The 23,002-nt window shown below is 42.7% G+C and overlaps 1 protein-coding gene across 1 annotated transcript; it reads left to right on the top strand.

The window, feature by feature from the left end:
- Positions 1-74: 74 nt before the first annotated feature.
- On the top strand, positions 75-21,683 carry HSDL1 (hydroxysteroid dehydrogenase like 1). Its single transcript, XM_081107967.1, has 5 exons — positions 75-178; positions 10,956-11,181; positions 11,842-12,287; positions 12,503-12,730; positions 18,737-21,683. The coding sequence occupies exons 2-5, from the start codon at positions 10,962-10,964 to the stop codon at positions 18,833-18,835; spliced, it is 993 nt and encodes a 330-aa protein (XP_080964093.1). The 5' UTR covers positions 75-178; positions 10,956-10,961; the 3' UTR covers positions 18,836-21,683.
- Positions 21,684-23,002: the final 1,319 nt, after the last annotated feature.

Genomic DNA, 23,002 nt, shown 5'->3' with positions numbered 1-23,002 from the left:
CGGACAGACCCGCGCACCCGGACGCCTAGGGCGGACCTCCTGACGGCTCTGCCCCGCCCCTCCGGCGCCGGCGCGGGTCACGTGGGAGCGCGGCCCGCGGCAGCTGCGGCGGCTGTGACGGGGGCGGAGTTCACGCGGGTCTGGTGGGAGCGGCTCGGAGACTGCGCCACCTGTGCAGGTACCGCAACCCCCTCTACCCCCCCCCCCCCCACCGCGCTAGCGTCCGTACCCCAGATCCGCCTCGTGCCCCTGGACGCCTGCGGGGCCTTGGCCCTCTTCTCCCTCCGCGCCCCACCACGCCCCCCGGGACCCGTGCTCTTGCGCGTCGCCCGCACCTTGGGCCCCTTCGTCCCTCGCGGACCTTAAACCTTCGCCCCAGCACCTCTGCCTCCAGACCCGTGTCCTCAGCCCCACAGCGCCCTTCCCCAACTCCACGCCGGCGTTGCACCCCAGAGGTCCCTCTCTGCTGGGCCCGTCCTTTCCCACCTCCACCCCCACTCCCACCCCCCCCCCACGCAAATCTAGGGCCCCACCCACCTCAAGCGCTGGGCACCCCCTCTACCCCAGACCGTGACACGGTTGCTCCCCACGCAGCTCTGAAAAATCATCCCCTTTGTACGTGTTTCTTTATTCTCATTACCAAAGGACGTGGTTTGAGTGGGATTTGTGGTCTTTGTTCTGAGAAGTAATTCAAAATAAGGTAGCGCTCCAAGAAAGACCACCACCAGTTCCAAAGCGGTGGTCCTTTGCTCAGGCCTGCTGGACCCTGACTGCTGCTGGGGAGGGGGTTCTGGACACCAGTGAGGCTGCCCCTGCCCAAAGGAACGCACAGCCCAGCAAACCCTGCAGCCTGGTGATGCCAGCAGGATGCCCACCTGGGGGTCTCACAGTGGGGCCGCCAGCCAGCCAGGGTTCTGGACTTTCATAGACCTTGATCTGAATCCCCACCGCCCCATTCTTAGCTGAGAGCTCCTGGTATGTCTCGTTACCTCTGTAAGCTTCAGTTTTCCCATCTGTAAACTGGGGGTGATTATAACACTGCCTTATATGGTTGATGAGAGAAAAAGTGAGCCGACAGGAATAAAGCACTTAGTCTTTTTGCATAAAGCCAGCTCTCAGGTTTTTTTTATAATTTATTTTAATTGATTTCAGAGAGGAAGAGAGAGAGAGAGAAAGAAAGAAAGAAAGAGAAACATCAGTGATGAGAATCATTGATCGGCTGCCTCCTGCGCGCTCCTACTGAGAATCGAGCCTGCAACCTGGGCATGAGCCCTGACCAGGAATCCAGTCAGGACCTCCTGGTTCATAGGCCCATGCTCAACCACTGAGCCACACTGGCCAGGCCCCACTCTCAGTTTTAACCCAGAGCACCACAAATAGCCAATAGCTAACATTAAACACTTAATTATAGTGGCTAATCGCTAAAGCTTATTGATCACTTGTGTCTCCGTCACTGTTCTAAGTGGTGTATGTGTATGACCTTATTTAATTCTCGTTATAATATTAGGCAGGAACTATTATCCCATGTTTATAGGTGATGTCAGAAAAGCTCAGAGGTAAAGTAACTTCACCTTCACCCAAGACACCCAGCTTGGGAACCCCGATTCAAATCCAGAGAGTCTTCAGTTGTTTGTGGTTTTAATCTCTACAATAATGGTCTGGGGGGCATGGTATTGTTTTTTAATTGAGATAAAAGTTAATAGCGTAAGATTTACCATTTTAGCCATTTAAAAGTAAGTATACTTTTCATAGAAGCGTATTCAGTGTGCAACCATCACCACTATTTAATTCTAGAACATTCCCATCCCTCAAAGAAATTGCACCCTATTAGTGGGCACTCCCTATTTTCCATTTCACTGTCCCCTGGCAACGGTAAGCTTTCTGTCTCTGTGGATGTGCCTGTTCTGAACGTTTCATATAAATGGAATCGTCGTATTTGGCCTTTTCTGTCTGGCTTCTTCCACTCAGCATAATATTTGAAAGGTTTGTCCAGGTTGTAGCATGTGTCAGTCCTTCATTCTCTTATCCATTGTGTGTAAGACCACATTTCCTTTAGCCATTCATCTGTTGATGGACATTTGGGTTGTTTTCACTTTTTAGTTACAGTGAATGGTGCTGCTGTGAACGTGGCTCTGCAAGTTTTGTGTGAGCATAAGTTTTTAGTTATCTTCGGTACACACCTAGGAATAGCTGCTATCATTTTAATTCCTACTTCACAAGTGGAAACCTGACACTGAGGAGCATTGGATCTTGAATGAGCACTTAACCCAGCTTCTACTTAGCTTCCCATTAATTCAGTTTAGTGGTCTACTAAAAATTGGCAAAGGAAGGTAAGGAAATTCCAAAAAGTCATGATACGCCAACAATAACTTGTCACAGTGCTGACACAAAGTTTGAGAAACTTCTTAAGATTTTTTCTCCTCAAGAATGAAATTTGAGCTTTTAATGTAAGGCAGTATTTATTAAATATTGTATAATAGCACCATGCCAGGTCCTGAGGAGGAATATTAAAGATGGGTCTGACCCCAGCTTCACACCTTCACAAAGCTGCAGGAGGATTACAGACTTAAATCGGAAGAACAAAACTGTGAAAGCATTTAGAAAATAATATAGGAAAATATCTTTATAACCCGGGGCTAAGACAGGATTTCTGAAGTCAAACAGAAGCACAAACAGTACAGAAAAAAGACTGATACATTTGACTACATTAAAATTAAGACATTCCATTTATTGCATGCACTATAAAGAGACAAAACATACAGAGAACTGGTAACTAGAATATAGAAAGAATTCTTATAATTCTGAAACAAAAAGACAACATAATAGAAATAAGGCAAAAGCAAGGAATAGGCATTTCATAGATGAGAAAATAGCACATAAACACTAGAAGAACGCCAGTCAACCTTGTTAGTAATCAGGAAATGTAAATTAAAACCATATGAGATCTCATTTCACAACACCCTGTGGGCAGAAGGTGAACTGTTGGACATTGCAGCCTTTGAGGAAGAGGCGGTGTGAACTTGCTGTTGGTGGGTGTGCAGAACGTTCAGCCACTTGGGCAGTGTCTCCTTGAATACTGGATGGCTTATGGCCTAGCAATTTGACTCTTAGGCTTATCTCTTCGAGAAACTTACACATGTGCTCAGGAGATGTGCATAAACATGTCCATGGCACCTCTGCTTACAATTGTAAAGTAAAAACCAGCAAAACAACCCAAATGCCCAACAGCAATAGAATGGATAGATGAATAGAATGTGTTTGTACCATGAGATAGTGTGCGGCAGTGAAAGGGTAACCAACAACCCCAGGATGAATCTTGAAAACAATACTGAGTGAAAGAAACAAGTCTCCAAAGAATACATGCAGTGTGACTCCTTTATATAAAGTTCAAAACCAGGCAGAACTGAATACAATTATTTCAGAATCGAATCCATGCTGGGGTAATAGTACAACTATTAATAACAACAACTTGGCAATGATTATATCGGAATTTAGGCAAGTGGTCGGTCCCCCCACCCCCATCCCCACCCCCCCAGGATGGTGGGAGGGGATATATGATCAGGGCAGAAGCAGATGGGGCTTCTAAGACTGGCTTTATTTGTGAAGTAGGATGACTATATGGGAGTTTTGTTTTATTCTTTGAACTGTGCATAATATGTTTTACAACTTTTGTGTGTATTTTTCAATTTTTCTAAATTACAGAAAAGTTAATTTTAGTTAACATTTCCTGTTCTCCAAAGTCCTGTACTCTAGTTGGGGAACCAAGATAGAGACAAGTTAAGTAGAATGCAGAGCAGTGGGGTAAGTGCCGTGTGGGTGAGACAGACAGACACTCAGAGGTGGGGTTCCTGCGGGGAGCTAGGAAGGAAAGGAAAGACACGTGTGGGCCTCCGGTTTACCCTCAGGGCCTGGGGGGTCATCGGTGCTCGTCAGTGAGTGCTAGGATTCAACTGGGGAGAAGGAAGGGGACTTGAGCTGTTCTTAGAAGGACTGATAGAATTTGAGTGCTGAGAGCAAGGCAGATTCAGACTCTGTGTGAAGGAAGTAAGATTCCTATACAAAATGTTAATGAAAATAAAGTCCAAGCCCTGCAGCCTTACTGGAAAGTTTTACAGTACCGGCTGCTGATGAGCATGGCGAGGACCACCTCAGGTCTACCCTAGTCATTGAAGACCATAGGAATCTCCGAGGCTGCTTTCTGGTTCCTGAATACCCTTGAAGGTTTTGCGTTAAAGGGTATTGCAGGATTTTCAGCTTGTCTCTACTCTCCTAAAAATTAGACTGACCGTCCATCCGTCTTTTCGTCCATCCATCCATCCATCCATCCATCCATCGTATGGCACTGTGACAGATAACCACACACTTAGTGGCTTAGAACAACACAGATTTGTTCTCTTACAGTTCTGGAGTCAGAAGTCTGAAGTCACCTTGATGTGGCTAAAGTCAAGGTGTCAGCAGGGCTGCGTCACTTTGGATGCTCCAGGGGAGAATCATTTCCTTGCCTTTGCCAGGCTCTAGAGGTGCCTGCATTCCTTGACCTGTGACCCCTCTCTCCATCTTCAAATCCTGCAGCCAGCATCTTTAAATCAATCTTTCTCTCTCTGCCTCTCTGACTTCTGCTTTTGGTCACATCTCCTCTGACTCTAACCGTTCTTCCTCCTTTTAATAAGGATAAGTGTGATCACATTAGACCCACACAGATAATCCAGGATCATCTCCCCATCTCAAGATCCTTGACTTAATCACACCTGCAGAGTCCCCTTTGCTACATAAGGTGGCTTGTTTACGAGGTTTGAGCATTAGACTGGGCATCTTGAGGGCCATTATTCAGAGGACCACAACACCTTGCGGGTGCTGCTTTGTCTTCTTCCCATGATACTTGCTTTATTTTCTTTGAAATGTTTTGGCCAATCTGTCTTATGTTCTTTTACCATCCTCCCCAGGTGTCATTCCTTTGGATAGCCTGGTGATGTCTATGTCTCAGCCAGGTCACTTTTCCCAGAATTCTTGATTCCTGAAGGTTCTTATATAGGCATATGGTGGACCCAAACCCACAGTATCTCCAAGGTGTGCCTGTGGTGGATTCGATTGCCCTTTCATTGCTGAGTTGAGTCAGCTGAACTGTAGGTCAGGCTAATGTTACAGGCCACGGCAGTTGTGCTTTGAGGAGGTGACTTCACTCCTTGGAGTTTTGGCCATAATTTTCCCATGACACTTTTATAGTTGCAAAAGTGTAACGGAAAGACAGAGAAACATCCATATGAGAGAGACACATCGACCAGTTGCCTTTGGCACACACCTGGACGAGATCGAGCCTACAACTGAGGTACATGCCCCCAACCATAATCAAACCCCGGACCCTTCAGTCCATGGGCCGATGCTCCAACCATTGAGCCAAACAGGCTAGGGTGAGAATGCCACCTTTTTACCAAAGATAAACATCTACAATCAACATTATCACCCAAAGTCCATAGTTTACCTGGAGGCCCTTAAGTGTGTGATAAACTAACCCTGGTGAATATCGCCTTATCCAAGTAAAAAATGCCTGACAGCTAACAGAATTGCCCTTCTTTTCCTGTTTTGGGGCCGTTCTGAATTACTGTTTTCCTGCTCACTATTTTCCTTAATATTTTACAGTTTCTCACTTGATGTTTTAGTTTTCTGTAGAGATAAGAAAACAAAGCTTTATAATAACTTTTAAGGTAGGTTGTAAAGGGACCAGAAGTTTCCTGTGATTTAGTATTGCTTTCTAAGTAACAGATTTCTCAAAAGTTTTAGACTAAATACCTATCCACAGAGAAATTAACTAGTCAAACCCCCAAAGCAAGTTAAATGCAGCTGTACATTTCTTGATTGGCTTCTAGAATTAAATGTGTAATACACTCCTATAAAACTGTTTCCATGAGCTTTCCTGGAATTTAGTGGCTTTGGGGGAAGTCCTGATTTATTCTTTTATTAAAAAGACATTATTTTCCATCATGTACTTAAGGGTGGGGAAGAAGAGTGAGGGTATGAATATAAGGAATTTATAATTTCCTGTTATTTTCCATTTATGGTCTATCAAGGTGTGAACAAATGTAGGAAATGGTGTGTCTGAGGAGCCGCAAGGAGTCAGTCACAAAGGCACGTGCTCTCAATCCAGCCTTGCCTCATCCTCACTTCCTGCCCACACTACTGCAGCCACCTCCACTGCTGCCAGCAAACTCCACAGCACACCCAAGCAGCTCCTTCCTTTGGCCTAAGGGACTTACTCAAAGAGCAAGGCCAAACACTTCCATTTGGCGTAGAGGCATTTCACCATCTGGTCCCCCTCCCACCCCCCTTGCTAGTCCCAGGTGCACATCCTGTGCTGTAAGCACGTTGAACTTGTCACCGTTTCTTGGCCGGCTGGACCTTTCACAGTGCCGGGCCTTGCCTCCTCTCTGCCCGGGAGAGGCTTACACCTTCTTCAGCAGCACCCTCGCCACGTGTCAGTGTCATTGAATCACTTTGTGCATCTTTCAATGAATTCTGTGTACACAGGGCGGCAGGGACTCCTGGCTTACTTGGGCGGGTCCTCGGCACCCCACACGTAGTTTTCTTCACTGTTGTTCTGGTAGTTTGATTCCACATAGACTTTCCTATAGATCAGTGATTGTGTGTCTAGGCGTCTATCGTCTATTATTCATAAATACGTTGGTGTTTGAATTTATTGGTCTTCTCTGAATTTGGTTGGTGTGAGTCAGATCTTTCCAACTTGAGCTATGCTCTGGGGAATGATCAAGTTGCCTTCCTGTACCTCAGGACTGAAGACCAGACCTAGAATGCTGTCAGCCCTCTGATTCTCTGTGATTTTAGAAAAATACAACAATGATAATAGATGTTTAAGGTATTTGTCTATGGTGGAGCTATAATGCGAATAGGTAGAGTTGAGAAGCAGGGCCAACCTGGGGTTGAAGCCCCTTGACACTGCTGTTCTCAACTCACCCCTGATGCGGGTGCATCTCTCCTGCTGGACCTCAGCAGGGGGTCCCTGGTGGATTTTGCACATGAGGTTTTTCTTTCTGTAAAGGATCAGAGGAGTTTGTTTGGTGGTGCCCTCCACAGTTGGGGAACAAGATGGTGTGTGGAGACGGAGAGCCAGATGGAAAAGCAGCCGGGGAGCTGAGCGGAGGCTGGGTAGCAAAGTCTAATGCCATAAACATGTGTTGAGCTCCTGCTCTGGGCCAGGGGCTGTGGAAGGTGCTGGAGAAACAGAGGAGTAAGATTTGGCCTCCGCCTTAGAGGAACTCGGCCTCCTGGGTGTAGTTCAAAAACAGTACGGTTATAATGCAGTGTCTGGGGTGGAAGGAGAGGGGAAAGGTGTACCAGAGTTTCTTTTCATTTCCTCGTTCTCACAGCACCTGCCCCACTCACAGGCTAGAAGGGGCTCTTCCAGATACCACAGGACACGTCCTCCCTGCCACCTCTGCCAGCTGATTAGCCAAGCGCCGGATACCTGAGCTCAGGTGGGCCAGCCAGACTCTCTGCCAGGAATTTGAAATAGAGATGCCAGGTGGCTGCAGTCATGTGGAAGTTCAAGTGCTCTGCAGGTGGATCACAGGAAGGTGGTTTACAGAGAGAAAGACGAGGCCCAGGGGAAAGCCCAGGTGGACACCAGGGGGAGAGGGAGGGAGGATGGCCGTGTCTGTCTCCTTTCCTGGGCGGCTGGCCTCTTTCTGCATATTGTGTCCTGAGCTCCTGGTGTCTGTGCAGAGCGCCCTCTCTCTCTAAGCCAGTGGTTCTCAATCTTCCTAATGCCGCGACCCTTTAATACAGTTCCTCATGTTGTGGTGACCCCCAATTTCATTGTTACAAATTGAACAGAATTAAAGCATAGTGATTAATCACAAAAACAATATGTAATTATGTATGTGTTTTCCGATGGTCTTAAGCGATCCCTGTGAAAGAGTCGTTCGACCCCCAAAGGGGTCACGACCCACAGGTTGAGAACCACTGCAAGCTATTGAGCAGGTTTGTCCCATTAGGTGAATGTTCCTTAAGAAACACGGTGCGGGAGCTGGTTGCCATTCCAACCGAGCCTTTCATCAGACAGACGCTTTTGGCCTTCCTTATTCTTAGATGAGGAAATATTTTTCTGTATACACACACATGGATTCATGGCATAAGAATTTTTGCATTTCCTTAATTTTAAAAATCGTTGATATTAGTTTTATATAAAGTTTTCCCAGCTGAGCTATGAGGGCAAAAGAAAGGAATTTGTTTTGTGTTAGTTTTTGTTCGCAGATTGGCCTTCAGAAGAGACTGAGCCTTAAGAAGGCCCAGAACTAGAGGAGGAGGTAAGAGGAAAGTCGGAGTTGTTAATGAGTAGAGCATAAAAATTGGGAAACTTCTTTGTAGTCAGACATCTTTCAAATTCTTGAAAAAATAAATTGTATTTTGGGGGAAGAAATTCAGTTTCCCATTAGTATGAGGTCATTGCATGAGGTGTATCAGACCTCCTCCTTTTTAGTTAGAACCTTGTTATATACGCTTTGTACAATTACCTTTCCCACACGTATTGCTTTGGTTGTAACCCATTAGATCTTGATATGTGGTATTTAATTTTTCACTGGAAACATTGTTTTAACATCTTAGATATATGCCCACCTGTTATTTAGAAGAAAAGATTTAATATTCCAAGTATATAGTTTTTTGTCGTAGCTTTATTATTTCTAATTTTATTACATTTTGTTTGAAAAGTACTATTGTGTACAAGTGATTATTTTTTTTGCATTTAATTTTTGCAATTCATGGCCTAGTATTTGATTAGTTTTGACAAATAAATCTCTTTATTTGATAAGAGATTATATCCTTATTGTGGGCCATTTAAGAAACCCCTGCTTATCTATTTCTTCAGTTTTCTGTCATATTTCCTTTGTATATTCTATTGGTTTATAATTTGGACTAGAAATGTAAATATTCAACATGTGTTCTAAGGTATATTCAATAATTTTAAACTATTTTATGTGCCTTTTAATCACAATACAGTGTCATCCTATATAATAAAAGCCTGATATGCTTAGTGTCTGGTCGTCTGGTCAGCCATTCAACCAATCAAAGCGTAATATGCTAATGATATGCTAAGGATGCTCAACCCCTTGCTGTGACGTGCACTGACCACCAGGGGGCAGATGCTCCGACCTGTAGGTTAGCTTGCTGCTGGGGTCCGGCCAATCGGGGACTGAGCAAGATGGGCCAGACATGCCCTAGAGCTCTTCCTTGGTCCCTCCCTGGCTAGCCAACCTCCTGCATCCATCCCCGGCCCCTATCATGCACTGGTGGGGTCCCTTGTCCTGGCCTGCGCCCTCTTGCACTCCGGCTGAGGGGACCCCCCCCCCCACCAAGTGCACGAATTTCGTGCACTGGGCCTCTAGTTCTTATATAAACACATTCTATTTGTGGTTATTTTCTCCTGCTTAGTTGAGAACTTGGGTTGAGCTTACATTGTAATAAAAAGGGAGGGAATTCACTCATTCTTCCTTATACTTATGGCAAGTTGTGCTGCTATTTTTGGGTATTTTCTTAGTTTCAGGATTTGCTTTTTCTATTTCAATGGGATTTCTATAAAAGAGATTAAACTCAGATTAAACTGGCTTAAAATCAGTTTTCTTTTATATAATACTAGAGGCCCGATAGAGGAAATTTGTGCAAGAGTAGGCCTTCGCAGCCGCAGTGGCTACCTCGATCCCTCCCTCACAGCTGGGGCAGCTGCCTGGATCCCTTGGCTGCAGCCCTGGCTTCGCCCGGAAGGTTGTCTGGAAGGATGTCCAGACGACTGTTTGGTCAATTTGCATATTATGCTTTTATTATTATAGATATATTAATATATCTTGTATTAGTATATGCTGTATTCTTGTATTTGTGTATATCTGAGTTCTCTGTAATTTCATTGTAGTCTATTCTAGTCTGTTTGATATTTTGTCCCTCATTGATAGTGCAGTTGGATCAGTGGCTCCCCAGGTCGAGTATAGGATGAAGTTCATCAACCTTGGTCATGCCTGCCTTTGTCTACCTCTGCAGGTTGTCTCCAATTGCAGGCATATGTACACCAGTTCATACGGCATTTAAAACTGTTTTGTTAAATGTCTGTCTCTTCTCCTAGCTACAATTATTTAACTCATCTTTGAGTCCTTAGCATCTGTCACAGTACATGGAATATAGTAGGTGTGCTATAAATGTTTGCTATGTGGATACTTATAAGAGTTATATTGGACTTCTCTTTCCTCAAACATAAAGGGTCAAAGATAATGGTATACAAATTCACCTGGTATACAAGTTCACCTGGTAAGATGGAGTAAGCACTCCTCCATCCATTACAGCCATTTTCATTTGAGAAAACCACTTCTTTAAGTTTGGGGAGTATTTCTTTTCAAATATACATTTTTGGATATTATTTATGTAAAAGTTTATTAAAGCTTAGTTTTGCCTCACCTGGATTATAAACTTTTTGCAGCCAAGGCCATGTCTTAATTTTACTTCTATTTCTTTTTCTTCGTGTCTACATGGGCAGTAGGCTCTCTGCACCTGCTGATTATGAATAAAGCAAAGAAATAAATGTCCTTCTCATCTGTTATATGAGTTAAAGTCTGGGCATGTCATCATACTGAGCTTGAAGCTTTTTTAGGGTACAGAGCATATTGTGTTTATCTCTGTATCCACAACATGTAGCACAGTGCCTGAATTTTAGTAGGAATTTGGTAACTCTTAGTAGTTGTGTTGACTAATCTCCTTGGAAGAGAAGAAGCTTATAAACTACAAATGTTAATGAGATCATACCTTGCCTGGATCCATGGGCAACATGGATTTGAACTATTACTGTTATTTGAATGCAAAATTATTCAGTCCTGATGTCCTCAGCTCTTTTTCTTCACTCAGACTGTGCATGTTCCTTTAACTTACTAAGCACAGAACTCCTCTGTTTCCCTTCCCTGCAGGCTGCCATGGCTGCCGTTGACAGCTTCTACCTCTTGTATAGGGAAATCGCCAGGTCGTGTAATTGCTATGTGGAAGCTCTAGCCTTGGTGGGAGCCTGGTATACAGCCAGAAAAAGCATCACCGTCATCTGTGACTTCTACAGCCTGATCAGGCTGCACTTTGTCCCTCGCCTGGTGAGCAGAGCAGATCTGATCAAGCAATATGGAAGATGGGCGGTTGTGAGTGGTAAGAAATGGGATTTCAATCCTTGTCTAATCTAAAATCTCCTGTTTGTGTTTTAAGTTGGGTATATTATTCAAGGAGTTATTAAATTTTATGGGAACTTGCTGATTAAAAAAAACTTATTATTTTTTATTATGTTCACATTTTCTTACCGCCATCACCTTGGAAGAATCTTCCTTTGATTTTTGTCCTTATTCTGCTCTCTCTTATTCCCAGTGTTGCTCCAGCCCCACCTTCCTACTCCTTGCTTTCCTTTTTGCTCTGTTTTGAAATTGTCCTTACAAACTGTCACCACGTTCAGAAAAGCTTTCCTTGTTTTAAATATCATTGTAATTTATCATTTCTCTTGTTTTAACTATCATTGTAATTTATCATTTCCTGGCACTTATTCAAGCCCGATATATGTTTGAAACAGTTTCTTACTGTGTCTCATCAACTTGGTGAATGGAAAATAACTTTTCATCTAACTGTCAGGGTGTCTGGGAGAGTGTTTGATACATAATATGTATTTTCATATTATGACATTGTTCTTGACTGATCAATATTAGAACTTGCTTTACTTCTAGTGTGATTCTTTCTCTGAGTAAGCAGAAATGCTAAATGGGGTATTTTAAAGATCTAACCACGAAATGAGTATGCTCACTGTTCCTGGTTGTATTGTAGGTGCAACAGATGGGATTGGAAGAGCCTACGCAGAAGAGTTAGCAAGCCGTGGCCTCAATATTATCCTGATTAGTCGGAACCAAGAGAAGTTGCAGATGGTTGCTAAAGACATCGCTGACACCTACAAAGTGGAGACCCATATTATAGTGGCAGATTTCAGCAACGGCCGTGAGATCTACGACCCGATTCGAGAAGCCTTGAAAGACAAAGACATTGGCATCTTGGTAAATAATGTGGGCGTGTTTTATCCCTACCCTCAGTATTTTACTCAGGTCTCCGAGGACAAACTCTGGGACATCATAAATGTAAACATTGCTGCGGCTAGTTTGATGGTCCACATAGTGTTACCGGGGATGGTGGAGAGAAAGAAAGGCGCTGTTGTCACTATCTCTTCTGGCTCCTGCTGCAAACCAACTCCCCAGCTGGCTGCCTTTTCTGCTTCAAAGGTAATGTATTCCTGATTGGAAATGAGATCTCAATGCAATAGGACGTTCATTACAATGGTTTGGCCCAATCTGTTGAGCTCTTTGTCAGCAACTCATGTTTGCTAATGCTGTATTTTTTTTTTCCTGAAATGATTATAAGCAAGCCTCATTTTCTCCTGAATTTTCTTCCAAGTTCCAAAAAATTAAAAGTCTTTCCCTCTGCTCCTTTTTAACAGGCTTATTTAGACCACTTCAGCAGAGCATTACAGTATGAATATGCTTCTAAAGGAATCTTTGTGCAGAGTCTAATCCCATTCTGCGTGGCTACCCACATGACTGCCCCTGGCAGTTTTCTGCACAAGTGCCCATGGTTGGTGCCTTCACCCAAAGTATATGCACATCATGCCGTTTCTACCCTTGGCATTTCGAAAAGGACCACAGGATATTGGTCCCATTCTATCCAGGTAACAGTATGCCTTCACTTTTGTAATTAGGTTAATGCAATCCTAAACCTTCCTAAATGATACATGGGAATCTGACTGAAGCCTCCGGCTGGAAGATGAGAATTACTAATTCTGATTCTTAAACCTGACACTTTTTTCTTCCTCAGCAAAAAAAGTAAGGGTTTATTTTTAGGAAGTGGCCCACGCCTGAAGACAGTTGGCCTAATGCTCAAAGATCTGTCTCCAAACCTGATACTGTTAATGGTTCTGGTTAAGTCACTAGATTTTCTTTTGTGGGATTATTTAGAGCATTCAAAAGTTTAACCTACTTGACACCTAAGAGATGAAAGGTGCTCCTTTAATGTAAGTAGATGGTAGCCATATAAAATACTAAGAATTTAGATGAGAATTTAAAAATGCAAACATTCTAGTAATGCTTGAGTGGGTACCTCTAAGTCAACGATATGATCAAAAGACAAAGTCACAAAGGTCTATTTCATGTAACACAGTTGTCACATCTCAGTAATCTCAGTATATTCTTGGACTCATTTGTTTAAGAAGCATAGAATTATTATTTTTTTAGTTTATTCTTCAGGCATGACAAAGATTTGGGTCTTTAGTGTTTTAAAGAATAACTTTGTTAAATATTTGAAAATTTGATTCTAAGTATTAGAGAACTCATAATGATTTATTATAATAGACACCTATCTCTTTATCTGGCATAATAAGTAGATGTACCCTAGTTTAGAATTCTTTTTTCTTTAATATGTAGAATTTTCTTAAATTATCAGCAGATATTTGGGGAACTCTTTAATAAAGATGATCAACTTTACCAAGACCAAATAAATAGATAAGTAAATCAAGAGTAAATTTGTACTTTTCTCAAAAGTTTTGGCTATAAGTTTTTTTTAATAAGAAACAGTTTTATTTAAGTGGTTATTTCCAGGTCCTTAATTACTGGAGAAAAGCAGAGAAACCTAAAATAATTTTCCAAGCCACTGACCATGAAGTTTCCTGAGAAATGAAGATATAATAAAGAAGATGTTTAGATGCAGTAGATATTTTGACTGCATTTATAAAACACTCACATTTTAATTGCAATTATACTTTATTCACATTGATGGGCTTTTCTGGAGAATGTAGATATATTTTTCTGTCAAGAAATCCTATTAAGCTAATTTAATTCCTAGAATAGTTTTCTATAGAAAACTGTTAAAATTTTCCACTTTTTTCTATTTTCATTTTTATTTTACTCAAATTATTTTCAACATTATTACATTTTTTTTTTCAGTTTTACAACAAATATTTGATTCATTAGTAGCTGTTTTGTCCATAGCAGTTTTCTCTGGTAGCTTTTGTTGTCGTGACTTTTTCTTTTTTTTTTTTTTCTCTTAAAATATATTTTTATTGATTTCAGAGAGGAAGTGAGAGGAGAGAGAAACATCAGTGACGAGAGAGAATCATTGATCGGGTGCCTCCTGCACACCCCCTACTGGGGATCGAATCAGCAACCTGGGCATGTGACCTTGACCAGAATCGAAACCGGGACCCTTCAGTCCTCAGGTCAATGCTCTGTCCACTGAGCCAAACCGTCTAGAGTGTGACTTTGCTTTTATAATTATTTTCTCTGACTCCATTTTTCTCAGATTGCAAAGATCTAAATTTTGCCAAGGTTTCAATTTCTGTCTTTAGCTTATAAAAAATTTACTGTGTGAAGTTTGATATGCTAAACATACTGTGAAAAGTTTTGTTTTTTGCTGTTTATTCCAGTTAGTCTTATATGTTATTAATTAAATAAGAATGATGGGCTGACTGTATTTCTTGACAAGATAGGCGAGAGATTGAACATGAGGGGTTGAAGGAAAGGAAGAAACACATTCTCAGGTTTTTGGTTCCAGAACCTCAGTGGTGCCGCTTACTCAGGTAGCATGAGAGGAAGAGGTCAGGCTTTGGAGAAACAATACGAGTTTTACACATGCTGGATTTGGAGGGTCTGGGAAATAGTTAAGAGAAGTGGAGTTGGCAGCTGCATAGGTCGGGAGCTCAGGTGAGAGGTTTGTACGGAGTTATAGGCTTACTGGTCATCAGAGTTTAGCTGGATGATACGCTGTGGGGTTGGTGATATTATCCAAGGAGAGTGTGTAGAGGAGAAAAGATGGCCTGGTCAGAGAGTCAAGGAACTCCAGCATTCCAGGGAAGGTGGACAGAGAAGGGCAGCCAGCGAGGTCAGTAGGAGAGGAGGAGAGTGGAATATGGATGTGAGGGTTAGAGATAGTTTTCAGGTGGAAGGCATAGTCATCAGTGTCACATGGTGCCATCTGGCCCATAGCATAAGGACCAACATATGTCTGTTGGGTTTAGAACAGGGGTGGGCAAACTTTTTGACTCGAGGGCCACAATGGGTTCTTAAACTGGACCGGAGGGCCGGAACAAAAGCATGGATGGAGTGTTTGTGTGAACTAATATAAATTCAAAGTAAACATCATTACATAAAAGGGTACGGTCTTTTTTTTTTTTAGTTTTATTCATTTCAAACGGGCCGGATCCGGCCCGCGGGCCGTAGTTTGCCCATGACTGGTTTAGAATCTTGGAAATCCTCGATGAAAGCAGTTTTGGAGGCATTTTAGGGAGCAGCTGCATTACAGTGGGTAGGTGACTATAGAGAAGATGGGGATATGGAGACAGTGTGCTCAAGATTATAAGGCTGTAGCCTGGCTGGTGTGGCTCAGTGGTTGATCGTCAGCCTATGAACCAAGAGGTCACTGGATCAATTCCCAGTCAGAGCACATGCCCAGGTTGTGGGCTTGATCCCCAGTAGGGGGCGAATCAATGATTCTCATTATTGATATTTCTATCTCTCTAGCCCTCTCTCTAAAATCAATAAACATACATTTTTTTGGGGGGGGAGGGGAGGGGATATAAGGCTCTACAGACAGTGGATTGGGTCCAAAGGAAGGAATTCTGGTTGCTATTTAATCTATGCAAATCAGCAGTGACTTGACTGTAATTTAATGCTGGAGGAATGGGGTAAGTGGAGAAGAAAGAGCTTAGAGATGAGAAAGCTGTTGATTCCTGGAAGTGGGGGAGTAAGGCTGAAAGCACAAGTAGAGGGGAAGTGATGTGAACTTTGGAAACAACTAGAAAGTGAAGGAGGAGAGAGGAGAGGCTGGGAGTCCACTTAGAAGTTGAGAAACCCGATCTGATGGCTCCTGTGAGATGAGGGTGAGGTGGAGGGAGTGCGAGGCTGAGAGAGTGAGGTTTGAAATAGTAATTGTGAAGAAAGGGGAGTGAGGTGCCTGGGGACCCATCAGTGGATGGCTGAGCAGAGAGGAGGCCTGAGTGATGGCGGGCCTTAGAATCGATGGTGCCTTCAGCTATGCGGCTTTTCTCTAGCAGCACTCAGCACATTCACATGCATCTGTTACCCGCCTTGAAGCCACTTCAAAGAGGGCATCAAAGGTAATTTCACAGAGAACATTTCTGAGTTTGTGTGAACAGAGGTTATGTTTGACAGGCTTGCACAGAGGTTAGGGAGCAGGTTTTCTCACCCCTGACCCCTGCCTCAGCCTTCCTTACACATGTCTTCATTTCCTTACATGCCTGTGAAACAGCATTTCTGAACAGGAGCAGTTAGAACTGACTCACAACCATGACATCTTTGCTTTTTTTCATATAATGTAGCAATTGCATCTTATGTGTACTATGTTAGTTGTCTTAATAAAGATTTGCAAGCAAAAACTTAAAAAAAATGATTTGGACTTTAAAAACAGCTAGAAAGGAGTCAAATGTATTTGTTTTCATTGTTCACTAGTTATTAATGTTGGTTTGGGAGCATTTCTTATTTCCGGAAGTGGCATTAGGCAATATTCGATTGTCAACTTTGGAACACATAATAAGCCGGACAGAAAAAGGAGGGCCTTTCCTTTATAGCTTTCTGTTTGTGATCCTTGACATAAAGGCCAGAAACATGCTGGTATGTGTGTGGCTGAAAAAACAATTCATTTGACAACGTGAGCAATGAGTTTCTTGCCTATGAACATGGAGACTGTGTTCCAGGTGACAGGAAAGCGCCGGGGAAAGGGGAGTAGAGTGGGAGAATCTGAGCTCTCCGACTGGCTCATGGTCCTTTCTGAATTTCTACCTACTTTGGATGTATTTGTTCACACACACGCTGTGTGTTGCTGTTGGGAAGAGAACACGTGGCATGGAGGGGAGTGGTGGAGCTCCGTGGAAATGAGAAGCCCCTTGGGCTGCATATTGAGATGTGGGTGAGGGTCCAGGAGCCAGGCTGACAACTGTGTCAGAGGAGGACCAGCTCCACTCTTAGGCCTGGACAGAGTGGTCAGGAGTCCTGAGCATGCACAGAGCCTTACAGAACCGAAATCCACCCCTCCTCTCTCTTGTAGACACACTCACACTCGCCCCTCCTACTCTTCACTGTGGCCCTCCTCTGCAGTTTGGAGTGCCAGAGACTTGGCATTCTTTCCTGTGACCGTTGTTCTCGAAATAGGCGACGAGTCAGCCCCTTTAGTCTGTCTGTCAGTACCCAGGGGATGCAATTCTTCCCTTCTCTTCCATTAGCTCTCTCCACCAAGCTCTTTCCACCTGCTTCCCAGGAAGCTAAAAACCTCATTGGGATGAGCTAGACAAGATGAGCCAGTGACATCTCCAAGTGCAGCACCTTAGGAAACTGTGAAAAACACCTTGATGCTGGTCCCCTGCAATAGACAGTGGTCATGGATGGACATTGAAAACAAGCAGATTTTTAGATGCTGATTCTTTCTCCATTGAATAAAGATTGAAGAAAAATGTACTTTGAAGGGGGATCCAGTTATCTAGTCTGTCTCATGTGTCTGTGTGTTTGCGACACTACTTACTGGGTCCTCCTCCGGGACCAAAAGCTGACTTCTTTCATCTCCATGGATTCAGAATCTTTTACTTTAGGACAGCAGCTCCAAGGAGGAATATCCAAGCATTTCCCTCCATGAAATCCTAGCTGTTTAAAGAAGTCCAAAGAGACCTTAGTCCTTCCCCCAGAAAGTTACCCATGGCTCCAGGCCAAATACTGGGCTCCTGTCTCTGAGGTAGTGGTTTGGAGCTTCTGTGGAATCTGCTGTGAGCAGCTGTGGTTCCCGACTGTCCTCCTGCAGTTCACCACACTGGGACCCCCTCCTTATTTGGTGTGGTTCCCTGGAGCTGCAGAGTAACTTAGACTAGAATTTCAGCACTTGCTGGGGGTCTGCCCATTTCCCTTTCTTAATATGCAAAGTGTTAGAACTTTCACGCAGTATAACGTCTATACTGACAAATGTGCCACTATAGTGCAGGGTTTCTCCACCTCAGCACTATTGGCATTTGGGGTTGGATAATTGTTGTGGAGCTGTCCTATGCGTTATAGGATGTTCAGCCCATCCTTGACGTCTGCCCACTGGATGCCAGTAGCACCACCACTCCAGTTGTGACAACCAGTAATCTTATAACCTTGGGGGAGAGGGAGCAAAATGGGCCTGGTTGAGAACCTGGTAGCAGAACATCAGCTGGACTCCCTGGATCCCCAAACCATCGTCATCACATCTCACGACAGTGTACTAGGGTCCTAGTGTTTTTTATTTAGTTTTCTTATTTAACTTGGCTCCATTCTGCCTCTCAAACCTGTTTGCTCACATAGCACTAACGTTTATCTATTACAGCTGCTTTTCCTTCTGGAGTTTATAATTCTTAAGCAAATTAACACACTATTCTTATCAAGTAATGATGGAATCCTATTATTGCATGTAGGTGTGTCCCTCCTCATTAGAGAAAGGGGATGGATGGGTGGTGATCATGTTTCTATTCCCATAGGTCTAACATATGGACTTACGCTAAGAAGGTGCTAAGTACAGTAGCACCTGCACAGTAGTCTTTTTCCTTTTTAGTATTTAAAGTGATCAGTGATATTTGTTGGATTAAATAAAATGCTGATCTGTACATTTCAGTGTCAGTGGCTTTGGGTTCTAATCTTTTAACCTTTTTCTCTTCCATTTTTAGTTTCTTTTTGCACAGTACATGCCTGAATGGCTCTGGGTGTGGGGAGCAAATATTCTCAATCGTTCTTTACGTAAGGAGGCCTTATCCTGCAAACCCTGAAACTGGATGATGGTTTGGGACGCTTTGCCAAGTCATGGGAACCTACAGTATTCTGACATTTGGAAGAACACATTTAATTTATCTTCTGTATTTTCTTTTGTTACTGATGACTTAGCATATTGTTGGCTCATCATTTGCAAAGCAAACATAATACTTGTAGAGAATGTTGTGGAAACACTCAAGGGCCAAATGAATGGCACAGAGTAAATAATGACTGAGGTACAAGAACTGATTGAGGAAACTTAAATTTCAATGCTTTTCCCCTAAATTGTTCAAAAGTTGTGTGGTTTATGTTGTTCTAGGAGTTACAGCAATCTGGTACTGAAATATGAGTTATGACCTCTTAAAATTTCAGATGGTTTTTTTAAGGGAAATTATGTCAGTAGGTGAATTATAGTATTGGTTTTCAAATGTTCATCAGGAAAGACTATTTAAAAGTGTTATTTTATAAGATGGCTGGTATGATCAGCAGTAGAAATCTGTGTGTGTTAATATTGTGTAGCTCTAGTTGTCTATCTGTATATGAAAATGCTGCTTTTCAACTGATATTTCACTAGAGAACCATATGTTTATGGATGTGTGTATCTGGGTAACTTTATGGGTAAGTTACTAAAAATTTTTTGTTAAGCTGGTTTAATGTGGAACCTTACAGGGTATTAAAGTTCTAGATTATTTCTCTTTATACTAAACAATCTTACCCAATTTTGTGCTATTGGCTTGCCAAGTATAATATTACTTACACCATCTGTTTTTTTAACCTACCATGGAATTAATTCATTCCTAGATTTGGATGTGTAATGACTGTCAGTAATCTGTTGATTTATAATTATTGTGGATAAGTAGTGATTTCTTAGCCTATGACCCATTTTATAACTAAAATTTAGCCCTATTGAGCTTGTTATATCTGGTTTTCATACACTTTTCTATGTAATATTATTTAATTCCAGTAGTATTGGTGTAAACATCAAGTATTTATGAAATTAGTTAAAATATGGACAAATGTGTGTGATATGTATTGTATCTGTTGAAATAAGTTAGAAGCTCACTCTTGGTTCCTGTAATTACTTTATGCATTATAGTGATTAGTTTTATTGGTGTGAAGATAATTATGCATAGCCCCCCACAGTATGGGTTAGCATTGAAAGCTACTGTGAAATGTTTTTGGTTCAGGTCCTATAAAGCCAAACATTTTGAGGACCACATACGTAGTGCTTGACAGTTGTAAATCACTGTATGGATATGACAGTGTGTGCAAAGTAAAAATTTGGAGTTTAATATTGGGACACTGATGCAGAAGCTAGTAAATTTTTGAAATCAGGACTTTTATGGAATTGTTTCCTGAGATGATGTTCCATTATGAGTAGGTCTAAGCATGCTTTCATGTTATACTCAGTTTTGCCAGTGACATTGCTTCAGTATTTTCAGATGTGACTTGGACTCAGTTCAAAAGCTCTCCCACTTATAGATCATGCCTTTATCACATAAGAGGAAGACATTCAGATGTGAAAACATACACACTAATGGCACTACATAACTAAAGGTATTGATGGAGTTAGTTTAGAGCCTTTATTTGGTTACATTTGACATTTTCCCTCACCCAACAATTATGGTCATTAAGACTAGAAAAAATTTGATGTCCTGCCGCATTGACCTGAACTTTGACATGTAATAAGCAGCAGCAATGTAATGTAAAAAGTACCATATTTATACCTGTGTTATGTGGTACAGCAACGTCTTATATTTGTAGATTAGGTATTGAATCATTGTTATATGATGAGAATAAATAAACCATGTCAGTGATGTTTTAAAAATTCTTTGCTTGGCAGGACGTATGTAAATAAGCTTACTGGTGCAAAGTTAGTGAAAGATCAAAACCAAGAATCTTCCTTAGGTTTTATGTTTCATGAAACATTTTTTCCCAGAGCTCATTTTAGAGTAATAATTGGACCACTGTAGATGGGGTTTCTTTTTTTTCTTCTTCTTTTTTTAAAAATTTTTTTTATTTATTTCAGAGAGGAAGGGAGAGGGAGAGATAAAAACATCAATGATAAGAGAGAATCACTGATCAGCTGCCTCCTGCACCCCACACTGGGGGTTGAGCCCACCACCCAGGCATGTGTCCTGACCAGGAATTGAATCATGACCTCCTGGTTCCTAGGTCAGCACTCTACCACTGAGCCATACTGGCCGGACCTAGATGGATTTTCTTACTAAGAATGGGGGAAATAACCTTTGAAACAATCTGTGAGCTGAAAATTTAACAATGAAAGTGGTTGCTTCTTCCTTTGGAAGAGGTTTTGCTCCATATATTTGTGAATGGATTGTCTGGAATGAGGGATACATTTTTTCCCCATAGAAACAATTACTTAAAAATTGTAAAAACTTAATTTATGAACTTAATTTATGGATGCAATTCACTAAGAGCAGGTAATTAGGCAAGGAAATTGTACATATGCATGTCTTTTGAAAATATTAGGTTGGTTTCTTCATCTCATTCTTCTGATAAGGTAAGATGAAGGTTGGTTTTAATCACTGACTTTGGCAACATGGAGATCGATTGGTGGGGATGAAAGGGAGATTGTAGTGAGTTCAAGAAAGAGTGGGAGGACAGGAAGACAGCAAGGACAGACAGCTCTATTGAGGAGTGTTTTTGTTTTGTTTTAACCTCAAGTTACTTAAAATCTTGTCACATTTGGGAACCAGAGGGTTTAGGTGGTGTCCTCTGTCTTTGACATTGCGTGCCCTCCGAAACAAAGACCAGTCTCACCGTGTGTCTGTCTCAGTATTGGCTAAGCTGTTATTCTCTAAAATAACATTTAGTTTAAATAAAGATTTGCCTTCCACGGAATTTCGAGTGCTTTATTACACACATGAAGCATGGGTTTAGGACGTTAGAACCTGGAGTGGTGGAAAACCGGGAGACCAGGATGCTGTGGTTCTCCGCCTTTCTTGGTGGATTTCTCAGCCATCTGTCTCATGTCCGAGTCCCCTTCCGTTTGCAGGGTTCCAAGGAGCTGGCAGCATTCTTCACCTCCCTGTTTTTGGGCTTCACTGTCACATGACAAGGATGTTTGCAATGCACTAGCCTACCTTAGCCCCTGACACTTGGGCTATGCATTCAATGGTACAGTGACTTAAAGGGCCCTTAAAAGAACCCTGGCCAAAATCAATTTACCCCAAATTAGAAGAGTTAAGTTTAAGATCAAGTGCATTAATCATGGCAGCTGGGAGTTCTGCTTAACTTTGAGGATTTCAAAACGGGGGAATGGGGGGTGGGGACTGTTTCACCAGGTGTGGATTGGTCAGATGTAACCACCACTGTTTACTGGACATATTATGACTCCAGCTTTGTTTGTTTTATTTAGCCTTCCTATGAGGTAGGTATTAATATCTTTTTTGGGGGGTGGGGGGAGTAGGAAGGTGAGGTATAAAGAACAAGTACAACTTGCCCAAAATCACAAAGCTAGCAGGTGATTCTGTATCCCCTATATTAAACGAGTTTGTTAAAGGGAAGATGAAGTGCTGTGACATTTCTGGTCATCTTGGTCCTATGCAGCATTATCATGCTGCGGTGGGAAGTTCAAGCAAGACATAAGCAGTTTTATCTGACTACATAGCACATCATTTTTCATTAGCATCACCTAACCTATGTTTTCTGTTCCCCAATTGTGCCCAAGCAAAGTGTGGGCCACTTTAGCATTTCTACAGAAAACAGTCTGTGATCCCCAGTACTGAAATCACCCACGCATTTTGTGGGGGGAGGCAAACTTTTGATATTTGTTTCTTTGACGGGGGTAACACTTGGTATTATTGGTCCAGGCAGGGCGGAAAGGAGCCCGGAGTGGAGCAGACAAGATTTGGGGCAGGGGTTCCGCCTGTTCGGGGTGGGAGGGAGACAGGTAACTGACTCACGGGTGACCGCTCCGCCCGCTGCCATGTCGGTGAACGGGTGGGAGTTTGCGGAGTTGGTGCCGCCCGGGCCTGGCTCTGGACCCGGACACCTACAGGCCCCAGGAGAGCGCTGGATACAGCTTCAGGCGTTTATAGCAAATGCTGGCCACGGGGCCCGATCCGTCAGGTTTGACCACAGGACAAGGGCCAGCGTGGCTGCTTTCGTGCCTGTGCCTGTTCCCTAAGGTCCTGTCCCCAAAGCCCAGCGCATCCCAG

This window comes from Myotis nattereri (genome assembly GCF_964212035.1).
Source record: "Myotis nattereri genome assembly, chromosome: 15".
NCBI classification, from domain to species: Eukaryota; Metazoa; Chordata; class Mammalia; order Chiroptera; family Vespertilionidae; genus Myotis; species Myotis nattereri.
The sequence above is the reverse complement of the archived record's forward strand: the minus strand, read 5'-3'. Positions and strand labels throughout refer to the sequence as shown.